General features: G+C 45.5%; 1 protein-coding gene across 1 annotated transcript in view; it reads left to right on the top strand.

Annotated features, from left to right (window-relative positions):
* Positions 1-4080: 4080 nt before the first annotated feature.
* Positions 4081-26579, top strand: part of LOC134956695 (vitamin D3 hydroxylase-associated protein-like) — a 214873-nt gene continuing 192374 nt past the window's right edge. The window contains exon 1 of the mRNA XM_063938702.1: positions 4081-4289. Within this exon, the coding sequence (XP_063794772.1) occupies positions 4083-4289 (207 nt within the window). The 5' untranslated portion in view covers positions 4081-4082. The remainder of the gene's footprint in view (positions 4290-26579) is intronic.

Below are 26579 nucleotides of genomic sequence, written 5' to 3'. Positions count from 1 at the left end.
TGGCGGGCTTCTGTCCTTTTATGTACTTTAATGGCGGGGGTTAATGCACATATACAGTTTATCAGACTGTATTATGTGCTTTTCGCCAAGTAAGGTAATCTAATTGCTGCCCAGGGCGCCCCCCCCCCCAGCGCCCTGCACCCATCAGTGACCGGAGTGTGTGATGTGCTAAGGGAGCAATGGCGCACAGCTGCAGTGCTGTGCGCTACCTTAATGAAGACCGGAGTCTTCAGTCGCCGATTTTCAACTTCTCTTCGTTCTTCTGGCTCTGCAAGGGGGACGGCGGCGCGGCTCCGGGACCGGACGACCAAGGACTGGGCCTGTGTTCGATCCCGTTGGAGCTAATGGTGTCCAGTAGCCTTAGAAGCCCAAGCTAGCTGCAAGCAGGTAGGTTCGCTTCTCTCCCCTCAGTCCCACGTAGCAGTGAGTCTGTTGCCAGCAGATCTCACTGAAAATAAAAAACCTAACAAATACTTTCTTTTCTAGGAAGCTCAGGAGAGCTCCTAGGGTGCATCCAGCTCTGGCCGGGCACAGATACTAACTGAGGTCTGGAGGAGGGGCATAGAGGGAGGAGCCAGTGCACACCAGATATAGTACCTAATCTTTCTTTTAAGAGTGCCCAGTCTCCTGCGGAGCCCGTCTATACCCCATGGTCCTTACGGAGTACCCAGCATCACCTAGGACGTCAGAGAAATGGGGTGCTGTGTGTACAGAGTAGTGTGGGGGAGGGGAGGCTATGCCTGCTGTAATGTAATATTTTATTATTAGAGATATGTGATACAGAAGGAGGTCTATGGGGGTGACACCATGAGTTACCATACCGGGTGACACCAACCCTAGTGACGCCTCTGCCCAAACATGAGATATTTCTCAGTGATTTGCAGATCATTTTCAGCAAATACAGATCTGCGAATCTTGAAAGGCTCATCACTTTATTAGAAACAGTCGTCAAATCTACTGATTGTTACCATACACTAGCAATCTACAGCCTCAATTGATCTTGTTGGACAACCTGATTTAACAATCCCAATTGATTTTTTATTCTGAATTCATGATCTGTGAACCGCATACATTGCAGATTTATTTGCATAATCATTTGTAAAATGGCAAATTGCCCCAATTAATTGCTGATGTATTGGGGCCTTTACTTAAAGCTCATTTGAGGGCATGCTGTTCATTATTTCTGCAATCTATACAGAAATGTTTATTAACATACTCCACTAAACAAACATACCTTTCTCCGCACAGACAGTAAGTGACTGGTCTCTCCACCCACCTATGTTTTAAATGTGGCTAACCTCAAGTAGATTTATTATATTGGCTTTGGTCATGTCCCCTAATTCATAACTTCAGGGTTATGAATTAGGGTACATTGCACTGATTCTGTGGAACACTGGTCTATTTATTAAGCCTTGGCTGGAGATAAAGTGGATGGAGAGAAAGTACCAGCCAATCAGCTCCTAACTGCCATGTCACAGGCTGTGGGCCAGATGTACTATGCCTTAAAAAGTGAAGAGTGATAAAGTGACAGCAAATCAGCTCCTAACTGCCATGTCACAGGCCCTGTTTGAAAATGGCAGTTAGGAGCTAATTGGTTGCTAGTGTATCACTCTCCACTTTATCACTTTTTGTGGCTTAGTACATCTGGCCCACAATGTGTTTGAAAAATGACAGAAGCTGAGTGGCTGGAACTTTACCTCCGTCCACTTTATCTCCATCCGAGGCTTAGTAAATAGACCCCTCAGTAAGATACTTACCTTTAGCACCTGTATTGGCACTTTTTGGATTTTTTTCACAAGGCCTTCATATAACAAAGGTCTGCAGGAGGTTGTTGCTGGCGGCGAGTGCAGCAGCACCCAAAGCCATTCTACAAATGGTTACACTCTGACCCCCTCTCTGTGTCCCTTTTTAAGGCTAAGATATTTCTTCAGATTGAAGTGGGTGGGAATTATGCTGAAAAGGGAGGTGAAAGTCAAACAATTCTTTGAATAGTAATGATAAACCCTAGCCAGGTTGGGGGACCCTATATCCTACCAAAAGGTATCACTTTTCAACCAAGCTCCTTAAGCAAGAGAGATATATGAGCTTAGTGGTAAAAGGGATAGTATTTTTGACCCTGGAGGGTGGGGGATACTGAGGAAGAAGGGGTTGTGGAACTATATGGCTTAGAACCACACACAGCAGATTGTCACTCTTCAAGGGAGTAGCTTCATGCTAGGAGTCATCCCATCTTCTGCTTTTCTTTGGTATCCCCCACTAAGAATGACCTGAAAGCTCAGAGTAAGAATATTTAGTTTTTTTTTTACTTTATTCCTTTTATTTTCTTCTATGTCCATCTGTGCATATCATAATTGTACATCTTGTTATTTACCTGTTTTGTTTGTAAATTATCCCTGGAGATAGTTCTCAAAAAATCCCCAAAAATGATTAGCATTATCTCATGTGTCTAGAGAGGCCCATGCTACATATGGTTAAAAACTGTGACATTTTGTAATGTGACTTAAGTGTTTGGCAAATGCAAGGGCGTTATTCAATACTCTTTGTGGTGGCAGCTTGAGTAAAACCAACATCACGACTGCCCATGTTGGCATATCTGAGCACAGGCTTGGGTGGGGTGCTGTGACACAGGGTCTTACCTGCTCCCTTGTCTTAGGCTGAACCAGTCCTCATTCAGCCACAACCACCATGTGGTCTTCGCCTGAGGTGGCCAACTCCACCACCTCAGGGCTTCCTGGAGTCTTCATCTAAGGGAGGACAATTCCCACCACTTCAGAGATTCCATCAGTCTTCACTCAGGGAGAATTGGGTGCTGCTAGAATCTTCACTGGCCCCTCTGCTGTTGGGCATTGGCTCTTTAATATGCCATCTTCTGCACCTCTTCTTGCTTCTTTAGCCTTCAGGAGCTCTTCCTCACTCCCACTCTGCTGCTGAACTGAGCCTCAGGGGCAGATTTATTAAGCCCGGTGAAGTGATACAGTGGACGGAGATAAACTTCAAGCCAGTCAGTTCCTAACTGTCATTTTTCAAACCCAGCCTGTTACATGGTAGATAGGAGCTGATTGGCTGGGACTTTATCACCTTTCACTTTATCACTTCATCAGGCTTAATAAATCTGCCCCACAGTGACATGAGCTAACTAATACAAGTCAGCACCATGAAGCGGGGCAATGATGCGGCAAACTACAATTGGCCCTGATTGACTCTCTCACATCGCCTTTTTTAAACTGTTGTGATATGATTGGTGGGGCCTGAATCCCTACAGAGTCAGGCCTGCTGCCATTTTTCATGTGGTGCAACAGTAAAAAGCCTCTAGACCCGCAACTGCTGCCGACCTCTGCAGGAGTGACTGGTGAGGTCTAAATTCTTTGGGATCCAGGACCACCGCCATGAAGGAAGCCAACACTGGGTCCCCCCCACATCAGCAGATGGGACAGGGATCCCTCCAGATCCGTCACTGCTGCCATGCCTGTCGAGCATTCCAGATTCAGGCTAGCCACCTGGTTTGGGGTCTGAGACCTCAGTACATGTGAGTGGCTCTGCTGCAACTGGGCATGTGCGGAAGCTCCCCCAGCCATCTGTATCTAGTGCAAAGAGGAGCTTTGCTAATCAGAGCTCTCTGATTAAGGAGCTGCCGCATATCTCTGATTGTGGACGTCCCATGGCCGGTAATGAGACAAAGACTAGCTCCATCTCTGAAAAAACAATTGGCCCGTCACAGGGAGGAGGGTTTCTGGGTACTCAAAAAAAAAAAAATATACAAAAAAACCCCACTGGCTATAACTGGCTGGTTACGCTATGACAGAGAAACCAGTGGCGAGGAGTATACCTGTTCAGCACAGAGCAGAATTCCCTAGGGGAAAAAAATGCAGGCTCTAATCCAGAAAAACCAGACACGTGCTATCAGCACGGGACCCTTGCCAACACTCAAGGTTAATGGGATGTATGTGTCAGTTCTCCGAATTCATTCAATGCTCTGCCTTTAAGAATTCATTATAAAAAGAATGACTTGAAACTTAGCCAAACTTATGCAGCATAAAACCAGCAGTTGTTTGTCTGCTTAGAGTCAGATACTGAGTGATATCATGTGGTACAAGCTGACTTGGATCCTCTCAGAGCACTTGCTGGAGTACAAGCTCTTGGTCACATTTGGATGTCTCCTGGTGGCATCCATCTATGGGCTGAGGTGGAGGAAGAGACAATGTATTCACAGAAGAATGGAAAAGGAAAGGAAGAGGACAGGGGCCAGTGTGCAGTTAATGAAGCAGGCGGTGGAGAAGTTTCACAAACTGGTATCGTATTGCCCATAAAATATTATTATACACACATCCCTACATATGTGCAGCGTGTCCACAATCCAAAAATCTTCTTTGGTCAGGAAAGGCTTCCATTCCAGTTTATGTTCTTTTAGATATGTAAGATCATGATTTTATTTTCCAGCCATCTGATCTGTGGCTGATGCCAACTGGCTCTTGGCCAATTCATGGATTTATAGCTCAGATCACTGGAGGCTACAAAACAGTCTAATGTTTTCCAAACACTCTAAACCAGCTGATCCTAGGTAAACTCATGAACAAATACAGTGGACGTTTTTTGTAAATGTTAAAAAAAATTATATCTTACAAGAGTATTGAAACATGTAGTTATGTTTCATTTTTGTCAATCTCTTATTACTTGTTCTTTTTCTGAGCCTGATTGGTGGATGCAGAAGCACCTGTGTCCATTGGTGGGTGCCCATCTGCGACTTTATGCAAATGCTGCTACAATATCCTTCCCTGTGCGAATATGCAAGGACTGAGACGACCACTGTTAGTGTCCATATACGCTGAAATGTGTCTTTAGACTTCACCATCTTTCCCACCATTGACCCTTGCACCCAGAGCCGTAACTAGACATTTTGGTGCCGTGTGCCAGAAAGAGAATTGGTGCCACCCTCAACGCATATTTGAAGCAGGGACAGTGTGAAGGTGACAGTGAAGGTGCGCAACAAAAATATAGAGGTGTTGCTTATTTGAGAAGGGGCGTGGTCACAAAATAATACCAATACATATTACGCCACACAGTAGTCTCCATTATTCAAGTGACAGTATGCCACACAGTAGTGCCACTTATATTCACTACGCCATGTAGAGCCCATTTTACACATTACATTTACACATTACGCCAGGTAGAGCTCCCTTTTATACATTACTCCAGGTAGAGCCCCCCTTTTACATATTATATCATGTAGAGTCCCCTTTTACACATTACTCCAGGTAGAGCATTCTTTTACACATTACGCCATGTAGAGAGCCCCCTTTTACACATTATGCCAAGTATAGCCCCCTTTTACACATTACGCCAGGAAAAAAGCCCCTTTTTACACATTATGCCAGGCAGAGCCCACTTTTACACATTACGCCAGACAGAGCTCCCTTTTACACATTATGCCAGGCAGAGCCCCCTTTTACACATTACATCAGGTAAAGCCCCCTTTTACACATTACGCCAGGCAGAGCCCCCTTTTACACAATATGCCAGGTAGAGCCCCCTTTTACACATTACTCCAGGTATAGCTCCTGTTACACATTATATGCTAGGGTGTGGTGTGTGTGTGTTTGTGTGTGTTTACTAGGTTATAATAACGTTGCTCTGGAGCAGCAGCTTCCACAAGCCTCCTCCCACCCAAACACTGCAGCGCTTCAGAAAACAGATGGAGAAGCCAAGAGGGGTGGAGCGCAGGGCCGGTTCTTGCTCTTGTTGTGCCCCAGGCAAACCTATAGGGGCGTGGCTTCACATGGGGGCATAGTCAGTTACGCCCCCATTTGTGCCCCCTGTATTGCCGCTGGAAGAGTTTTAAAAAAAAAGTATACTTACTATCCCCGTTCCTGATTCCAGACCGCTTCAGATAGCCGCCGGCGCCGCTCCTCTCCTCGGATCAGCATAGACACTAGAGGTCAATTATGACCCCTAGCATCTGTGCCACAATGCTGTGCGGTGCGCGATGATGTAATCGCGCACAGCACAGCAAAGGTCCCCTCCACAAAGAGAAACTAGACGCTTAGCGTCTGGTTCCCTTCAGAGCGAGGGACCAGCGGGGGGCACAACGGCGGGGGGCACAGCGGGGAAGGGGCACAGTAGCGGATCTAGCCACGGTGTGTCGCCCTCCGGAAGGTGGCGCCCCAGGCAAAAGTCCTGCTTGACCATGGCAAATCCGCTACTGGAGGAGCGTAATGAGGGAAGGGAATCTGCAGCACGGCCCTGCAACCTATTTGAGAACTTAGTGGGTGCTGCAGCTACCAAGTGACAGCCGGACCAGATGGGCAATACTAGTGTGGAGGCAGCGCGTTCGTGCGGATGCTGCCGGCGGTTCTTTGCCTACAGTGCACTTTACTTTTATTAATGAAATCTAAGAATGTCCACATGCAGGGAACATTGCTCACCTGCTGTCCACAGCTACCTTGCATAACAATAGGAAGCAGCATTGTATCTCTTGCACCTATACAGATATCATATATAGATAATGTTTGTAGTAGATCTTTTGAGCTTAATAGCTACTGTATGATCCTGCACTGATATACCAGGACCAACTCTAGATACACAATGGAAGATACCTACTTACCTCTTCCACCCCTAGGTGTCAGTAGAAAAAAAGTATGCTCACATATTGTTCACTGCTGTCATTTTAGCACACTATGCAGCAGCTGCTCACCACACACAACACTAGCGGCCTATTCAGTCACCGCTAGTCTCTATTATTGTTAACTGATATTAACTCTGCTGCTACAGTGTTTTTTTATTTGTAGTGTTGCACTATACCTCTATTAGTTGTATTCCAAATCAGAATTTCAAATACTAATGCGAAATGATATTTTCATTAACTTATCTGACATACAGTACTTGCGCTTGGTATTTTTTTGGTACTTTATACTATATATTAGAGATGTGCACCGGAAATTTTTCGGGTTTTGTGTTTTGGTTTTGGGTTCAGTTCCGCGGCCGTGTTTTGGGTTCGAACGCGTTTTGGCAAAACCTCACCGAATTTTTTTTGTCGGATTCGGGTGTGTTTTGGATTCGGGTGTTTTTTTCAAAAAACCCTAAAAAACAGCTTAAATCATAGAATTTGGGGGTCATTTTGATCCCAAAGTATTATTAACCTCAATAACCATAATTTCCACTCATTTTCAGTCTATTCTGAACACCTCACACCTCACAATATTATTTTTAGTCCTAAAATTTGCACCGAGGTCGCTGGATGACTAAGCTCAGCGACCCAAGTGGCCGACACAAACACCTGGCCCATCTAGGAGTGGCACTGCAGTGTCACGCAGGATGGCCCTTCCAAAAAATACTCCCCAAACAGCACATGACGCAAAGAAAAAAAGAGGCGCAATGAGGTAGCTGTGTGACTAAGCTCAGCGACCCAAGTGGCCGACACAAACACCTGGCCCATCTAGGAGTGGCACTGCAGTGTCAGGCAGGATGGCCCTTCCAAAAAATACTCCCCAAACAGCACATGACGCAAAGAAGAAAAAAAAGAGGCGCAATGAGGTAGCTGTGTGACTAAGCTCAGCGACCCTAGTGGCCGACACAAACACCTGGCCCATCTAGGAGTGGCACTGCAGTGTCACGCAGGATGGCCCTTCCAAAAAACACTCCCCAAACAGCACATGACGCAAAGAAAAAAAGAGGCGCAATGAGGTAGCTGTGTGAGTAAGATAAGCGACCCTAGTGGCCGACACAAACACCTGGCCCATCTAGGAGTGGCACTGCAGTGTCACGCAGGATGGCCCTTCAAAAAAACACTCCCCAAACAGCACATGATGCAAAGAAAAAAAGAGGCGCAATGAGGTAGCTGTGTGACTAAGCTCAGCGACCCTAGTGGCCGACACAAACACCTGGCCCATCTAGGAGTGGCACTGCAGTGTCAGGCAGGATGGCCCTTCCAAAAAATACTCCCCAAACAGCACATGACGCAAAGAAAAAAAGAGGCGCAATGAGGTAGCTGTGTGAGTAAGCTAAGCGACCCTAGTGGCCGTCACAAACACCTGGCCCATCTAGGAGTGGCACTGCAGTGTCACGCAGGCTGGCCCTTCCAAAAAACACTCCCCAAACAGCACATGACGCAAAGAAAAATGAAAGAAAAAAGAGGTGCAAGATGGAATTGTCCTTGGGCCCTCCCACCCACCCTTATGTTGTATAAACAGGACATGCACACTTTAACCAACCCATCATTTCAGTGACAGGGTCTGCCACACGACTGTGACTGAAATGACGGGTTGGTTTGGACCCCCACCAAAAAAGAAGCAATTAATCTCTCCTTGCACAAACTGGCTCTACAGAGGCAAGATGTCCACCTCATCATCATCCTCCGATATATCACCGTGTACATCCCCCTCCTCACAGATTATCAATTCGTCCCCACTGGAATCCACCATCTCAGCTCCCTGTGTACTTTGTGGAGGCAATTGCTGCTGGTCAATGTCTCCACGGAGGAATTGATTATAATTCATTTTAATGAACATCATCTTCTCCACATTTTCTGGAAGTAACCTCGTACGCCGATTGCTGACAAGGTGAGCGGCGGCACTAAACACTCTTTCGGAGTATAGAAAAAGAACAAACGGCTGCGCTGAATATCAGGAACGAACCATAATGTACAGAGAGCCAACGTAAAAAATAACAATGTTTATTAATAAAACATATAAAAAGATTAATTATCAAATAACCGGTGAATAATATATATAAATATATATAAGAACAATCACTAGACGTGAATTAGTGGTATATTGTAATAACTCAGCTTATTAGGGTGAAAAGTTCCGTGATTCACTTGTTAGATAGTTGATAAATACCAGGTGTGTTGGTAGGATCCTAATGAATTAAAAGTCCCTCAGTTGAAATTGATATTCAATACCTTTCCAAAATGGGCTGGTAAGAGCCGAGCGTCCTCGGCTTCAATGTCCTGCAATGTCCATATACGCTGTGCAGCGGAAAGGAATGGACCGTCTCTCTCACAACCCGGTCGTGGCGGCGTGTGCGCTGAAGCCGCTGATGTCGGATGCTGTAGACGGAGGGTGCAGCGGGGACCAAGGAACACCTGGAAGATTTCACCTGAGCTGGGTGTGGATAGGGGCGGGTCCTAACGCGTTTCGTCACGTTCACGTGACTTTCTCGATTCATCACCGTGTACATCCCCCTCCTCACAGATTATCAATTCGTCCCCACTGGAATCCACCATCACAGCTCCCTGTGTACTTTGTGGAGGCAATTGCTGCTGGTGAATGTCTCCATGGAGGAATTGATTATAATTCATTTTAATGAACATCATCTTCTCCACATTTTCTGGAAGTAACCTCGTACGCCGATTGCTGACAAGGTGAGCGGCGGCACTAAACACTCTTTCGGAGTACACACTTGTGGGAGGGCAACTTAGGTAGAATAAAGCCAGTTTGTGCAAGGGCCTCCAAATTGCCTCTTTTTCCTGCCAGTATACGTACGGACTGTCTGACGTGCCTACTTGGATGCGGTCACTCATATAATCCTCCACCATTCTTTCAATGGGGAGAGAATCATATGCAGTGACAGTAGACGACATGTCCGTAATCGTTGGCAGGTCCTTCAGTCCGGACCAGATGTCAGCATCAGCAGTCGCTCCAGACTGCCCTGCATCACCGCCAGCGGGTGGGCTCGGAATTCTGAGCCTTTTCCTCGCACCCCCAGTTGCGGGAGAATGTGAAGGAGGAGATGTTGACAGGTCGCGTTCCGCTTGACTTGACAATTTTCTCACCAGCAGTTCTTTGAACCCCTGCAGACTTGTGTCTGCCGGAAAGAGAGATCCAAGGTAGGTTTTAAATCTAGGATCGAGCACGGTGGCCAAAATGTAGTGCTCTGATTTCAACAGATTGACCACCCGTGAATCCTTGTTAAGCGAATTAAGGGCTCCATCCAAAAGTCCCACATGCCTAGCGGAATCGCTCTGTGTTAGCTCCTCCTTCAATGTCTCCAGCTTCTTCTGCAAAAGCCTGATGAGGGGAATGACCTGACTAAGGCTGGCAGTGTCTGAACTGACTTCACGTGTGGCAAGTTCAAAAGGTTGCAGAACCTTGCACAACGTTGAAATCATTCTCCACTGCGCTTGAGACAGGTGCATTCCACCTCCTATATCGTGCTCAGTTTTATAGGCTTGAATGGCCTTTTGCTGCTCCTCCAACCTCTGAAGCATATAGAGGGTTGAATTCCACCTCGTTACCACTTCTTGCTTCAGATGATGGCAGGGCAGGTTCAGGCGTTTTTGGTGTTGCTCCAGTCTTCTGTACGTGGTGCCTGTACGCCGAAAGTGTCCCGCAATTCTTCTGGCCACCGACAGCATCTCTTGCACGCCCCTGTCGTTTTTTAAATAATTCTGCACCACCAAATTCAAGGTATGTGCAAAACATGGGACGTGCTGGAATTTGCCCATATTTAATGCACACACAATATTGCTGGCGTTGTCCGATGCCACAAATCCACAGGAGAGTCCAATTGGGGTAAGCCATTCTTCCTCAGTTGCCGTAAGAAGTTTTTAGCTGTGTGCGTATTCTGGAAAGCGGTGATACAAAGCGTAGCCTGCCTAGGAAAGAGTTGGCGTTTGCGAGATGCTGCTACTGGTGCCGCCGCTGCTGTTCTTGCGGCGGGAGTCCATACATCTACCCAGTGGGCTGTCACAGTCATATAGTCCTGAGTCTGCCCTGCTCCACTTGTCCACATGTCCGTGGTTAAGTGGACATTGGGTACAACTGCATTTTTTAGGACACTGGTGAGTCTTTTTCTGAGGTCTGTGTACATTTTCGGTATCGCCTGCCTAGAAAAATGGAACCTAGATGGTATTTGGTACCGGGGACACAGTACCTCAATCAAGTCTCTAGTTGGCTCTGCAGTAATGATGGATACCGGAACCACGTTTCTCACCGCCCAGGATGCCAAGGCCTCAGTTATCCGCTTTGCAGCAGGATGACTGCTGTGATATTTCATCTTCCTCGCAAAGGACTGTTGGACAGTCAATTGCTTGGTGGAAGTAGTAAAAGTGGTCTTACGACTTCCCCTCTGGGATGACCATCGACTCCCAGCAGCAACAACAGCAGCGCCAGCAGCAGTAGGCGTTACACTCAAGGATGCATCGGAGGAATCCCAGGCAGGAGAGGACTCGTCAGAATTGCCAGTGACATGGCCTGCAGGACTATTGGCATTCCTGGGGAAGGAGGAAATTGACACTGAGGGAGTTGGTGGGGTGGTTTGCGTGAGCTTGGTTACAAGAGGAAGGGATTTACTGGTCAGTGGACTGCTTCCGCTGTCGCCCAAAGTTTTTGAACTTGTCACTGACTTATGATGAATGCACTGCAGGTGACGTATAAGGGAGGATGTTCCGAGGTGGTTAACGTCCTTACCCCTACTTATTACAGCTTGACAAAGGCAACACACGGCTTGACAAATGTTGTCCGCATTTCTGTTGAAATACTTCCACACCGAAGAGCTGATTTTTTTGGTATTTTCACCAGGCATGTCAATGGCCATATTCCTCCCACGGACAACAGGTGTCTCCCCGGGTGCCTGACTTAAACAAACCACCTCACCATCAGAATCCTCCTGGTCAATTTCCTCCCCAGCGCCAGCAACACCCATATCCTCCTCATCCTGGTGTACTTCAACACTGACATCTTCAATCTGACTATCAGGAACTGGACTGCGGGCGCTCCTTCCAGCACTTGCAGGGGGCGTGCAAATGGTGGAAGGCGCATGCTCTTCACGTCCAGTGTTGGGAAGGTCAGGCATTGCAACCGACACAATTGGACTCTCCTTGTGGATTTGTGATTTCGAAGAACGCACAGTTCTTTGCTGTGCTTTTGCCAGCTTAAGTCTTTTCATTTTTCTAGCGAGAGGCTGAGTGCTTCCATCCTCATGTGAAGCTGAACCACTAGCCATGAACATAGGCCAGGGCCTCAGCCGTTCCTTGCCACTCCGTGTGGTAAATGGCATATTGGCAAGTTTACGCTTCTCCTCCGACGATTTTATTTTAGATTTTTGAGTCCTTTTTTTACTGATATTTGGTGTTTTGGATTTTACATGCTCTGTACTATGACATTGGGCATCGGCCTTGGCAGACGACGTTGATGGCATTTCATCGTCTCGGCCATGACTAGTGGCAGCAGCTTCAGCACAAGGTGGAAGTCGATCTTGATCTTTCCCTATTTTTGGAACCTCAACATTTTTGTTCTCCATATTTTAATAGGCACAACTAAAAGGCACCTCAGGTAAACAATGGAGATGGATGGATACTAGTATACTTATGGATGACGAGTGACTGCCGACACAGAGGTAGCTACAGCCGTGGACTACCGTACTGCATCTGCTAGTATAGACTGGATGATAATGATATAAAAAATATATATATATATCACTACTGCAGGACAGGTATATATTATATAATGACGGACCTGCTGGACACTGTCAGCAGCAGACTCCTAAACTACTAGTATGAAGAAGATAGAAAAAAAAAACCCACCACAGGTAGGTATACAATTATGGACGAGCACTGCCGACACAGAGGTAGCTACAGCCGTGGACTACCGTACTGCGTCTGCTAGTATAGACTGGATGATAATGATATAAAAAATATATATATATCACTACTGCAGGACAGGTATATATTATATAATGACGGACCTGCTGGACACTGTCAGCAGCAGACTCCTAAACTACTAGTATGAAGAAGATAGAAAAAAAAAACCCACCACAGGTAGGTATACAATTATGGACGAGCACTGCCGACACAGAGGTAGCTACAGCCGTGGACTACCGTACTGCGTCTGCTAGTATAGACTGGATGATAATGATATAAAAAATATATATATATGTCACTACTGCAGGACAGGTATATATTATATAATGACGGACCTGCTGGACACTGTCAGCAGCAGACTCTTAAACTACTAGTATGAAGAAGATAGAAAAAAAAAACCACCACAGGTAGGTATACAATTATGGACGAGCACTGCCGACACAGAGGTAGCTACAGCCGTGGACTACCGTACTGCGTCTGCTAGTATAGACTGGATGATAATGATATAAAAAATATATATATATATATCACTACTGCAGGACAGGTATATATTATATAATGACGGACCTGCTGGACACTGTCAGCAGCAGACTCCTAAACTACTAGTATGAAGAAGATAGAAAAAAAAAACCCACCACAGGTAGGTATACAATTATGGGTGAGCACTGCCGACACAGAGGTAGCTACAGCCGTGGACTACCGTACTGCGTCTGCTAGTATAGACTGGATGATAATGATATAAAAAATATATATATATATCACTACTGCAGGTATATATTATAATATAATGAATGACGGACCTGCTGGACACTGTCTGTCAGCAGAATGCGTTTATAGAATAAAAAAAAAGAACACCACACGAGTGTTTAACTTTTTCAGGCAGACAATATACTGGTGGTCACTGGTCAGTCACACTGGCAGCAAAAGTGTGCACTGTTATGTACTCCTGCTATAACTGCTCCCCAGTCTCCCCCACAATTAAGCTGTGTGAGCAGTGAGCACTCAGCACAGTCAGATATACATAGATGATATTATCATGCAGCACACTGAGGCTGAGCACAGATATGGTATGTGACTGTGTATCGTTTTTTTTCAGGCAGAGAACGGATTTTAAATAATAAATAAAACTGGTGGTCACTAGTATAACTATCAGCAAAACTCTGCACTCTCTGAGTACTCCTAATGCTCCCCAAAATTACTAAAATTAAATTACTAGTAAATCAAGTGTCTCACTCTCTATCTAAACGGAGAGTACGCCAGCCACGTCCTCTCCCTATCAATCTCAATGAACGTGTGAAAATGGCGGCGACGCGCGGCTCCTTATATAGAATCTGAGTCTCGCGATAGAATACGAGCCTCGCGAGAATCCGACAGCGGGATGATGACGTTCGGGCGCGCTCGGGTTAGCCGAGCAAGGCGGGAAGATCCGAGTCTGCCTCGGACCCGTGTAAAAAGGCTGAAGTTCGGGGGGGTTCGGATTCCGAGGAACCGAACCCGCTCATCTCTACTATATATAGCTGCTGGCCACCTCACATAACATCGGGGGCCGGAATATTTACCTCTATCCTGTTTTTGTTATCTGAAATTAACCGCGCTGTTGTAGTGTTACTTTATATGCGATACTGCATTCTAGCTTCATTGATTGAATCTCATGCTTTATTGCCAATGATATACTCTTGGATCCTTTTGAGGCATATGCCTTGGATATTTATATGGTGATCTTCAGGTTCAGTATACTGTATGTACATGTCTCTCTGTTTGAGCCAAAATAAATCCAATAAGATTTAAAGTGAAGGTATCAGTGTATTTACTGTATGTGCAATATGGGATGCATACCATGCTCCTGTGAGTGGGTGCTTCTCATGTGCTAGACATTCCCCCAAAGAGGTGTGGTCATGCCCCCAGCATGCTGTGGTCACACCCCCTCCAGGGGGGGCGCGGAGGCGTAGGAAGTGGTTGTACCGGGGCCCAGGATTTCTCTTGGCAGCCCTGGCAATACCTACATTACCTGCATCTATGGACACTATTATAACAAGATATAATAGCTGTCGCATTATTATGAGTACAGGTACAACATTGATTATCCGGCACCTCTTTTAATTTGGACACAATAGTCTTTGGGAGGGAATTCGGCTACAGGAGGGCTCAGTCAGGCTGTGGCAGGACTCAGGCTGTGAGAGGCCTCAATTAGGCTGCGGGGTAGAGTTAGGCTGCAGGAGGGCTGTCAAGCTGCGGGAGTGCTCAGTCAGGCTGCGGGAGGGCTCAATTAGGCTGCGGGGTAGAGTCAGGCTGCGGGAAAGCTCACTCACGCTGTGGGAGGTTTAGGTGCTGTTGGGGGGAGTTAGTTTGCGGGAGGGCTCAATTAGGCTGTGGAAGAGTCTCAGGCTGTAGAAGGTTTAGGATTAGGGGGTGGGAGAGTAAACCGCCAGGATGCCGCTGTATATACCACCGATAATCCGGCAAAATGGATAATCCGGCACAGTGCTGGAACCAAATGTGACGGATTTTTGGTGGTGTACCTGTATTTAACTCTAAATTATAATTTTTTTAAACAAACACTTCTTTGAATATTTTGCCGATACGTTTTTGAGTTATCCTGATCTAGGTAAAGGTGTGTACACACGGTGAGATCGTTGCTATGGCCGATTTTGACTGTGCTATTTCCCTTGAACTCCCCGGAGCCCAGCACCACCGATATTGACTAACTTTTCTTGAGATATGGACTATATGTGCTTACGATTTTGGCTTATGTGAGATGTAACTAATGTCAAAGTCAGAAAAATGTCTTAATGCACACTGCCATATTTGCACCGCACACTGGTCCGTGCTGCGCGTGCGTACGCTCTCCCGTGGAAGCGCATACTCGCAATAGCGTGCACTCGCACGCGCAGTATGCGCATTTACGGTAGAGTTTATGTGATCGTAGCGTGCGACTCATTCGTTACAGATGTTCACAATTAATGTAGTTTATAGATCATGGTCCCTTTGATAGATTCTGTAAGTTTGGTTAAAGTACAATGTCCCAGAGCTGAGGAATCCCTCCTTATATCGTACGAAGGGTCTAACAGGAATTATACAGCAGTGTTTGGTACCCATCGGAAGAGTATTTAATTAGCAATATTCCGGTGTTGGTTTGGAGCGTATTAATCGCTCGTGCGAATAGTTATGGACATAAGAAGTTTATGTCCATTTCTATTATTTACACATACTCAGGTATGCGGCGGGAAACCCAGTTTCCCACCCACCTGAGCTGTTGGAAATCGTCACAGCCCACCTGTATGAATCACCCTATGACCTTTTGTTATGATACAGGGCCGAATTCCTTCGGCCAATGGACAATGGGATTGTAGGACCAGGAGATTGCATTGTGTGTGGGGCATAAATAGGCAGGCCGACCACATCCAGCTCTCACTCTCTCATCAACGGTTATCTGCTGATAACCGGGAGCTGGATATCGAGGCGCAGGCGATCATACCCTTTGTGCGTAAGTTTTCTCTCCGTTATCATTGTCTTTCTGCGAGCCAATTTCTCTCTCTCTCTCTCTATCTCTCTCTCTCCTCTTTTTCTCTTAAATACTTCATAGTAGTATTGTATTGTATTGCATTTAGGTCAGTGTAGTATTGTCTTTTTGTATTTATTGTTTAGTTCTGTGGTTAGGAAGTCTCTGTTATATTGTAGTGTATCATATGTACTGTTATCCCCTTTTACAAGTATATTAGACATAATACAGTTAATAGGCTTTGGAAACCTAAAACCAGTATCAGTGTATTTACTATAGTGTTAAGTGTTCACTTGAGCGTCGGTGACGCTCAAACAGCTTTGTAGGTAGTCAGGTTACACAAGGTTGCATTTACACCCTGTACTCACATTAAGGTATTCTGTGTGTTTCATCGGTATAAGGTTTAATATCAAGGTATAGTGTTGTGAGCGTCTGCATCGCTGGTGACCTCCTCGTGGTCTCGAGCGTATGCTACGCCATAGCGAATCTTTCCCCTAGACATAACCAATAACGTGTCCTGTGATCACTGGGCCGTGAGCGAACGTGACGCTTGAGCGTCTCGCCTACGGCTGAGCGATCGTTACGCAAATAGCGTATCATTACGGTATTTCTTAAGTAAACAGCGTACAGTGTTCTTAGCTTCATAAGGGTTGTTTATACGACAAAGGAATTTAGCATTGTCAATTGCGGGCTCGCCCGGTCCTTTTCACATCTGCACTAGGTAGATCAGCAGACATTATCCCTCCAGCAAAGGGTGGGAGGTTGTCTCGCAGTTGCTGACGGGATAAGCGTCTGCTTCGCTTAGGTAAAGAGTGCTGAAGGAATCCGGTAACCGGAAGTAAGAACAAAACGCTTGTGTCTTTTAAAACTGTTTATTTTTCTTTTGTCTTGCGTTCGCATACATTTATCTGCATTTCTTTTTCAAATTTCGTATATCACTATTCCTGTTTGCCAATTTTTATAGTTGATAGAAAGTGCTAAAAAGAGATTTGCTGTTATTAGAGGTAATAGTTAAAGTATAGAACAAACACACGGTTTGTCTGAGATACAAGGCAGTCAGTGTGGATTGCGGTAGATGATCAGGGATCATTTACATTGATAAAAATATATATATTGTGTTACGGTGGATCCTTTGCATTGCGTACACGTGTAACTAACAAAGACTAGCGTACGCAATCCGAAAGGCAGGACGCACGCAGCGTACATTACGCAACGTAGCGTCTGGTTACGCCCACGTAGCCCAAGTCACGAAAAGTTGAATTAGCGCAAAGCGATAATTAGCGCAAAAGCGATAAGTAACGCGAAGCGGTAAATAACGCAAATCTATTTTTGGAAAAATCTGAAATTTAGTTTAACAGATCCTGCTCCTAATTGGTAACACTCTTGGCCTGAAGACAATTTCTGCGCAGAAATAGATATAGAAACAAAAGTGTACTTGTGTTGAGTGAGTGTGTTTTGTATACAAAAGTTTATATAACTTTAAGGTGGAACCAAAAGGAAAGCCGGGTACTCGTCAAGGGACATACGTGTAAGTGACATATACGGTGGCCAGGGAGGCATCCCTGGTTAAATAATATTTGAGCATTAGAGTATAGCGGACCATAAGGTAACAAGACCAGGAGGTCATAAGGAACAAGACCAGGAGGTCATAAGGAACAAGACCAGGAGGTCGTAAGGTAAAAGGTCCGCTATAAAAGTCCAGTGGCACAACGCCTGGGGTGTTGGTGCAGAACCCATATAGGCCATAAGCTCTTGCTGAAGGAATCGCGGCCGGAAACATCGATTCCATTGGTCTTTCAGTACATGACAAGTAGTGCTCGTGTACTGAACGATTGGACCGCACGTAATTGTGTGCAGTAGTTAGTAATCTGACCTAATACCATTAGAGTAAAGTGGTCACAAACGCTATTTGTACATTCTGACGTGATTTGTGTAATTTTTTATTTTTGGAAGGGAAGTTCGCTGGTCACTCAGGAACTATCTAACAACCCCACCTTTACTGGAAAGAGTAAGTGTCCTGCGGGTAACCCTCATATGTTCCAGTAAACTGAAGGTTCCATAGGGGCCCTGTATCGAGTACGCCAGCACCACGTCGGTGTGATCAGGTCGTATTGGTCGAGGTGGGCGAGTGAGTGGGGTACTCGGTAAACCGCCACCGCCGGCCTACTGTGGAGTAATTTGGTTGTCTGAAAAGGCTTGCTGAAAACCTTGATACAGAAAATCCAAGGAGGACTAAGCAACACCTACAGACTATGGGGGCCAGTTGCTCAGGTAGGGGGCGATCAACCCTGGTTCAGGTTGATTCTGTGAACCGACCAGTTGGGTCGGCACGATATGTAATGTGTGAAAAATATGGAATTCACACCGAATCTTTATGTGATGAATGGGAGAGAATGACTGTACAAGACAGGGACAAGTTCCCAAGAATAGGTAGCTTCAGTCCAGAGGTGTTACAAAATTTAAGGAGGAGGATATGTCTCGTAAAATCAGCAAAGAGACGAATTCAGCATCATGATTATTTACAGTTATGGCACCAGGAAGGTGAGATACAGAGAGGTTTGGCTCTGGCGGCGGGATCTGGGGCAGTCAGGAAGTTGATTGCCACAGCTCCTCCTCCACCATACATTGCAGGAGAGAAGTTGATTGCGGAGAGAAACGCACTGGGTTGTAAAACACAAACTCTTAGTAACACTGTAAATGTTAATGATGTTAACCAAATAACTCATGCAAGTATTAACCCGTGCAAGATGTACCCTGTTTTGAACCTTCCTCAGGAGTGTGATCAAGAAGACGATTCAGCAACAATTTCAGCTCTCTCTCTTGCAGCCACCATAGCAGAGACCACAGTAGGCACAGCGACACCCACGAGATTAGTGAAAGCCCCTAGCGGAGGGATAGGTGAGGTCGTGTCAACGGGTAAGTACGGCACCATGCACTACACTGAAACAATTGTACCACAACAAGCTGTAGAATCTACACAGGAAGAGGCTGTTAGAATTGCTCCTGTAAGGGTAATAGCAGTTCCCAATGGAAAAACAGATGTGTCTGGAGCCACTCCCATAAGGAACATTGCCATGTACACTCCATTTTCCAGAATGGAATTAAGAACAATAGTGTCCGAATTTCCTGACCCCAGGAAGGATTTAGTTGCTAGCCAAAAATACATCAGGGATTTAGGTAACACGGTAGAACCCAACAACAAGGATTGGCAGATACTGCTAAGAGCTTGTTTACCTTCCAATGTTGATGCAACTCAGTTTTTAGCTGATTGTGCATTGGATAAAGATGTACCGCTTACAGACGTGTACAACAAGGATAATGTAAAAAGGATAAATTTACAGCTAAAAGAGTATTTCCCAGCCGTTGTTAAATGGAATAAAATATTTTCCATTAAGCAAAAGGAGTCCGAAACGGCAACAGAATATTTTCACCGGGCACTATTAGAAATGGCAAAGTACACTGGTATAGAGGACATTAAGACCAACCCAAACCATCGAGAAGTAGCAGTATCTGTACTGATGGATGGTTTGAAAGAAACATTAAAAGCTAGGGTACAGACCACGCAGCCATGTTGGCGAGGTCTGTCAGTGTCCACCTTGAGAGAGGCTGCTATTGATCACGACAGAAATATCACTAGGCACAGGGAGTCGCAAAGTGATAAGTTGATGTCCGTAAGTATACAGGCGCTGACCACAAGGCAGCCTGCGTATGTACCACCGAATCCTGTGGGTAAGGCAAGTGTAATAACATGTTTTTCTTGTAACAAACCAGGACACTTTGCACGAGACTGTAGAGTAAGAAATGTACAAAGATCTTTTCAACCCCCTAGACAACAACACAACACACGACATTGGGAGCAGGGTCCACAGAGGCGGAGTTTTGAGCCACATACAGGGGAAACAAAAAGATATCCCCCAAACAGAGATTGGCATGCCTCTGGTAGTTCCCAACTAACTCCCTCACAAGTAGTTGCTGCCAGCGGGATTCAGGGAGGTCAGCATACCCAATAGGGGTGTGGCCATACCTGTAATCTGCAACCAGTTAAATTGATTGCCAGTCTTGGAAGCGAACCAGAGATTGCAATCAATGTAGCCGGTAAAACTTTAAACTTTCTTGTAGACACAGGGGCGGCCAAGTCAGTGATCAATTCGACAGTGGGCATGAGAACCACTGGTAGGACAGTTCCAGCCATAGGAGTAACAGGAGTAGTCCAGCACTACCCTGTTAGCAAACCAGCCGAGATTACAATAGGGCCTTTGCATACCAAGCATTCCTTTTTGCTGGCTGCATCTGCACCAACTAATCTCCTGGGTAGAGACTTACTATGTAAAATGGGTTGCGTCATTTATTGTACTCCTGAAGGTGTATTCTTGGACATCCCTGAGAATCACGCTCAGGAAGTACGAGACATGTTAGACTCCCCATCAAAATTAATGTCACATTCCATTATGACAAATAGGAATCCATCCCAAGTAGAAGAGATGACATCTCAGATACCAGAGTCGCTTTGGACAAAAGATGGACAGGACACTGGATTAATGGCAAATGTAGCTCCAGTAGTAGTACAAGTAAAAGATGGTAGGATAGCTCCAAAAATCCCACAGTATCCTCTGAAGCCAGAGGTGGAGTTAGGAGTTTTCCCGGTAATAGAGCGCTTGCTACAACAGGGCATTCTAGTAAGAACGTCCAGCACAGCAAATAGTCCCATCTTCCCTGTTAAAAAGAGTGGGGGGAGGGGTTACAGGCTAGTGCAGGATCTAAGGGGGATTAACAAAATAGTTGAGAGTCAGTTCCCCGTAGTGCCTAATCCAGCTGTCATCCTAATGCAAATTCCTCCCACTGCCAAATTTTTCACTGTTATTGACCTCTGCTCCGCTTTCTTTTCGGTACCTCTGCACCCTGACAGCCAATATTTGTTTGCATTCACATACAGAGGAGTCCAATACACGTGGACTCGGTTACCCCAAGGTTTCATAGATAGTCCAAGTATATTTTCTCAGGCTTTGCATGATTGTTTACAGTCTTTCCAACCGGAAAGTGGATCAGTGTTGATACAGTACGTGGATGATCTACTACTGTGTTCTGATTCATTGGAGGCATCCCTGAAGGATACGAAACAGCTCCTGTTTCATCTTTCAGACACAGGTCACAAGGTCTCCAAAGACAAGTTGCAATTATGCCAAGCTAAGGTAAAATACTTGGGACACTGTCTAACACAAGGACTGAGACACCTGACCGCTGATAGAATCCAAGCCATTAGAGACATGACACTGCCACAAACCCAGCAACAGATCAGGACGTTTTTAGGAATGTGTGGGTATTGCCGTAATTGGATCCCAGGGTTTTCCATATTGGCGCTACCTTTGCAGGAAATGGTCTCTTCAAACAAACCTGATCGGATTTCGCATACAGACGAATCTGAAACAGCATTTGAGAGACTCAAACAGTGCCTAACGCAGGCACCAGCACTAGGTATGCCAGACTATGGGAAACCCTTTGAACTATACGGAACAGAAAGTGCTGGGTGCGCAGCAGGTGTACTAACACAAAAACACGGTGATGCCAGCAGGCCAATTGCATACTACAGCGCTCAGCTAGACACGGTAGCGCGATCCCTCCCCACATGCTTGCGTAGCGTTGCGGCGATAGCATTGCTAGTGACGAAAAGCGAAGATGTCGTGCTAGGCCACAACCTCACAATCCATACACCACATGCGGTATCGGCCTTATTGAATTCTGCCCAAACCAGACATGTCTCATCAGCAAGGTTTACGAGATGGGAATTGGCATTAATGGCCCCAGTAAACATCACCATAAGGAGATGCAGCGCATTAAACCCTGCAACATTTCTCCCAGGTGTGCCTGGACAGGCACAAAGGGTGGGAGGTGAGAGTGATGGGGAAGGAGGATTTAATGCAAAGGAAGATACACATGATTGTATGGAATATTTGACCCAAAATTTTACCGCAAGGCCTGACATCAGTGACAATCCACTAGAAGATGCAGAACTCACGTTCTACACGGACGGTAGTTGTCACAGACAGTCAGACTCGGGAGACTTGTGTACTGGATACGCAGTCGTAGATGACCAAGACACCATAGAAGCGGAACCGCTAGGCCCACCTCACTCAGCCCAGGTTGCTGAACTGGTCGCCCTAACCAGAGCATGTGAATTGGCTAAGGGTAAGTCTGCCAATATCTACACCGATTCTAGATACGCGTTCGGGGTAGTACATGATTTCGGAGCGCTATGGCGTCTCAGAAATTTCATGACGGCAGCTGGTACACCGATAGCGCATGCAGCTCACATAAAAAGGCTTCTAACAGCGATACAGGAACCCGACAGAGTGGCTGTTATCAAATGTAAAGCACATACATATAGTCAAGACCCAGTATCCCTTGGTAACAGCCGAGCAGACGAAGCTGCAAAGCTTGCAGCTGCTACCCCCATACGGACAGACACCACACAACTGATGGTATTTAATACCATCAACACACAAAAGTTGTGTGAAATGCAGAATTTGTGTTCCACTCAGGAGAGAGCAGTCTGGAAGGCAAAGGGATATGGCCAGGAGTCCTCAGGGCTCTGGACGGATGGACATGGTAAACCAGTGGCCCCCAGGGCATACCTTCCGTGTCTGGCTGAAGCAGCTCACGGGCTGACTCATCTAGGCAAGGAGGGGATGTGCAAATTGGTAAGAGCATACTGGTGCGCCCCAGGATTCTCCTCTCATGCTAGTAAAAGAGCAATGTCATGCCTTACCTGTCTGAGAAAGAATATTGGAAAAGCAATACCAACAGAACCATCCCATATCCCACCTGCCGGCGGCCCTTTCCAAGTAATACAAATTGACTTCATTCAATTACCCCCATGTAGAAATTTGAAATATGTACTTGTTTGTATAGATGTTTTCTCGAATTGGGTCGAGGCTTTTCCAGCAGCTACAAATACCGCTATGTTTACAGCTAAGAAAATTGTGCAGGAATTTGTATGTAGATATGGTATCCCTAGAATCATTGAAAGTGATAGGGGTACCCATTTTACAGGTGATGTCTTTCAAGGAATGTGTAAGTTGATGGGAATTGATAGTAAGCTGCACACTCCGTACCGTCCACAGGCGAGCGCGAAGGTCGAAAGAGTGAACAGCACTATTAAAAATAAATTGAGTAAAGTAATGGCAGAGACAGGATTGACGTGGCCAGAAGCTTTACCCATTGTTTTGTATAGTATCAGAACCACTCCCAGGTCCCCTCTTAATCTGTCTCCTTTTGAAATTCTGTTTGGTCGACAACCGCATGTCATGATTAACCCTCAGGATGATTTGAAATGTAACAATGAAGTAACTGTAAAGTACTTAATTAATATGAGTAAGCAGTTGAAGAATCAAAATGATAATCTGAAGTTGGTGATTCCTGATTTACCAGATAGTAATTGTCATGACATTGAACCTGGGGATTATGTAATGATACGAAATTTTCTACGCTCAGGTTGTCTTATTGATAGATGGGAAGGACCATACCAGGTCTTATTGACTAGCACCACAGCATTGAAGGTTGCTGAGAGAGAGACTTGGGTCCATTCATCCCACTGCAAGAAGGTTGCTGATCCAGAGAAGTCCCGTGATAAGGAACAGACGGTAGAGGTTGTATCACTAGAGTGTCTGTTCCAGGAGGACTGAGGCGGCACCTGAGCCTTGAAGACCGAAAGCAGCTGTCGACTCCCCTCTCCCTTTTATTGTTTTCTCCACTTCCCATCCCCTCTCCCTTAAAATTTCTTTTTCCCCCTTCTCATTCTTCTCTATTTCCTCCTCAAAGATGGACTTGCCCCAAGAGACTGTAATCCGGATTTTGATGTTAACCATGATGTTGACCAGAGCAGTCTGTTCCGGCGAGAGTACCATAGAGGTCGAGAGAGGTTCTGGAATGGGTTCCGATTATGATGATGGAGGCGTAGTTTTCCAAGATCAACCAAGCCAACAAGCAAAGGCGAGTATCAGAAAACGATCCGATAGAAGAAATTGTGATGGATTGTTAGCTGAGGAAAATTGTATCTGTAGGCTCTGTGATAATCTGGTTGAAGATGGATGCATAAAGAAATGCCAATCTAGTTTTAATATCCATATGGACCGGCATCCATTGAGTGACTATCACTCTCTAGTGGGTAACGTGTTGAACCAAACAGATTGTTGGGTATGCTCTCAAGTACCTCAGGGTCACAGCAAATCAGGGCTAGTACCATTTCCTTTAACGTTAGGGGAGGTACTTGAGCTAAGTGGTGGGAGACCGGTGGACCGGAGGTTTAACATCTCCAGCCCTCCTAGTTTGAAGCTCCACCAATACCATGTGGATAGGTCCCTCATATGTTTTAACATCTCCAATCCCAGAAAACCGGGAAATTGGGAAGTGTCATGGAGCAACCTTACCATGACCTTTTCACACAGAGCAGATAGAATGCCTACAGATACAGAGCTCGTACGCCACATAGCCAGTAGAGGAAAATCTTTCCGGTATCGATATACCTTAGGAAATAGGATTACTAGAGTTGGAGAGGTATCACCAGGATACTGTGCACATATCGTACAAACTGATACGTGCATTAGACAGATGGAAGAATTAGGGTCAGGAGATTTCACCTGGAAGGTTTGTAACATGGTCATGTCCTTCTCCGTCCCTTATGTTCTCCCCGATGATGCATATTTCATATGCGGGAGAAAGGCGTACAAGTGGCTTGCCCCAAACTCTGAAGGATTGTGTTATATTGGAAAAGTATTGCCTGAAGTGATGACTGTTACACATGACAAAATGAAGGACATACACCGTGGTGCCCAAGCTCCTTATACTCACACTCACTACGAGCACCTTGTTAAAAGACAACTGTCAGAAAGGTTAGAGCATCCGGCCTCTGATCTTATCCATGAATCCACCGGGATTCAGGTTCTGGTGGCGTTAGATTTCACTCGCACCGCTCGAGGTGTGATGAATTATAGATACATTTCCGCACTCGCCAATTTATTAGATAATATCACTGAAATGTATGATGACACGTTTAGATACACTGGAAGAGAACTTCAAGCTTACAAAACAGAACTAGTTCAGCATAGGATGGTTCTTAATTATCTTACAGCAGTAACAGGCGGATATTGTGTTACATTGGCAACACATTACGGCATAAAGTGTTGCACGTATATCACAAATAGCACCGAGGATCCGGTAGAGGTCATAGACCAAAAGATGGACGATATTCTCCAACTAAAGTGGGAATTTCGTCGAAAACACAATCTCACCCTTGCTGCTGTAGGTAATGAGCTGACTGGTTGGGTGTCATGGTTGAACCCGCGAAATTGGTTCTCCGGTTTAGGAGACTGGGCTCAAGGAGTCATAATGGATGTTGGAAAGTTTCTCCTATGTATTTTGGGTGTCGTTATATCTATTGGATTGATATTTAGATGCGGGCAGGCTTTGATGAGGTGCAAGCAAAGTACGAAAGTGATGAGCTTAAGGAGTGAGGAAACTGTAATTAACCTGGATTTGATTTATGACCCAATGCTAGAAACCACGACGTAATGATGTAATGAGTATACGGTCCGTCTTTCACCCATTTCTATGTTTTCCTCCGAGGTACAAAGACCCACGTAGACGAAGGATTTGATGAGCCAAGGGTCCGACAACGGAAAGATGGAAAGAAGAAGAGCAGACGACCTGATATACAAGATTTTGATGGACAATGCCATGGGTACCCCAGTTTCCCTAGGAACTTTAAAATCACGCTAGCCCAACATTTTTTGTAAATCCATGGACGTTGTTTGCTTTACTCACGATTTATGAGCAAAAGCACAAAGAAGAAGACTCCGATCAACCGACACCAATCAAGACCTCAATCGACGAACGTACATTAACCTGACATAGAACATCATTGCATTTTCCATAAGTGTTCTTTATCTTCATCTCTGCAACCCTCAGGTAATAACACACATAGTCGATAGGGAATACAGGCACAGATAGCAGCAACCACATACCCCCCCAATTCATGTATCATCAACTAAAATGTGCATCCCCATTGTGTTACAACCACAGCCGAAATGAGCTCGGTAGAGTTTGACAGCCCATCCACAGACCTGTACCACAGGATAAGAAGGAATTCAAATGTATACTTCGCAATACCTCGAAGCTTGATTTACCACACGTACGGCACGATGATACATGACCCTCCAAACATGGACTCATACACACATGCTTCTACTTTCTCACTAGGTCATACCCTCTTCACACCTACTCCATTCTTCTTCCTTTCCCCACCATGGAAATCAATTAACCCCTGACTTACATTTTTCTCCTTAAATATTTTGTGGCAGTTATTATTGACTGCCAAAGGGTGGACTGTCAAAGTCAGAAAAATGTCTTAATGCACACTGCCATATTTGCACCGCACACTGGTCCGTGCTGCGCGTGCGTACGCTCTCCCGTGGAAGCGCATACTCGCAATAGCGTGCACTCGCACGCGCAGTA

This window comes from Pseudophryne corroboree, chromosome 9, assembly GCF_028390025.1.
Source record: "Pseudophryne corroboree isolate aPseCor3 chromosome 9, aPseCor3.hap2, whole genome shotgun sequence".
NCBI lineage: Eukaryota > Metazoa > Chordata > Amphibia > Anura > Myobatrachidae > Pseudophryne > Pseudophryne corroboree.
The sequence above is the reverse complement of the archived record's forward strand: the minus strand, read 5'-3'. Positions and strand labels throughout refer to the sequence as shown.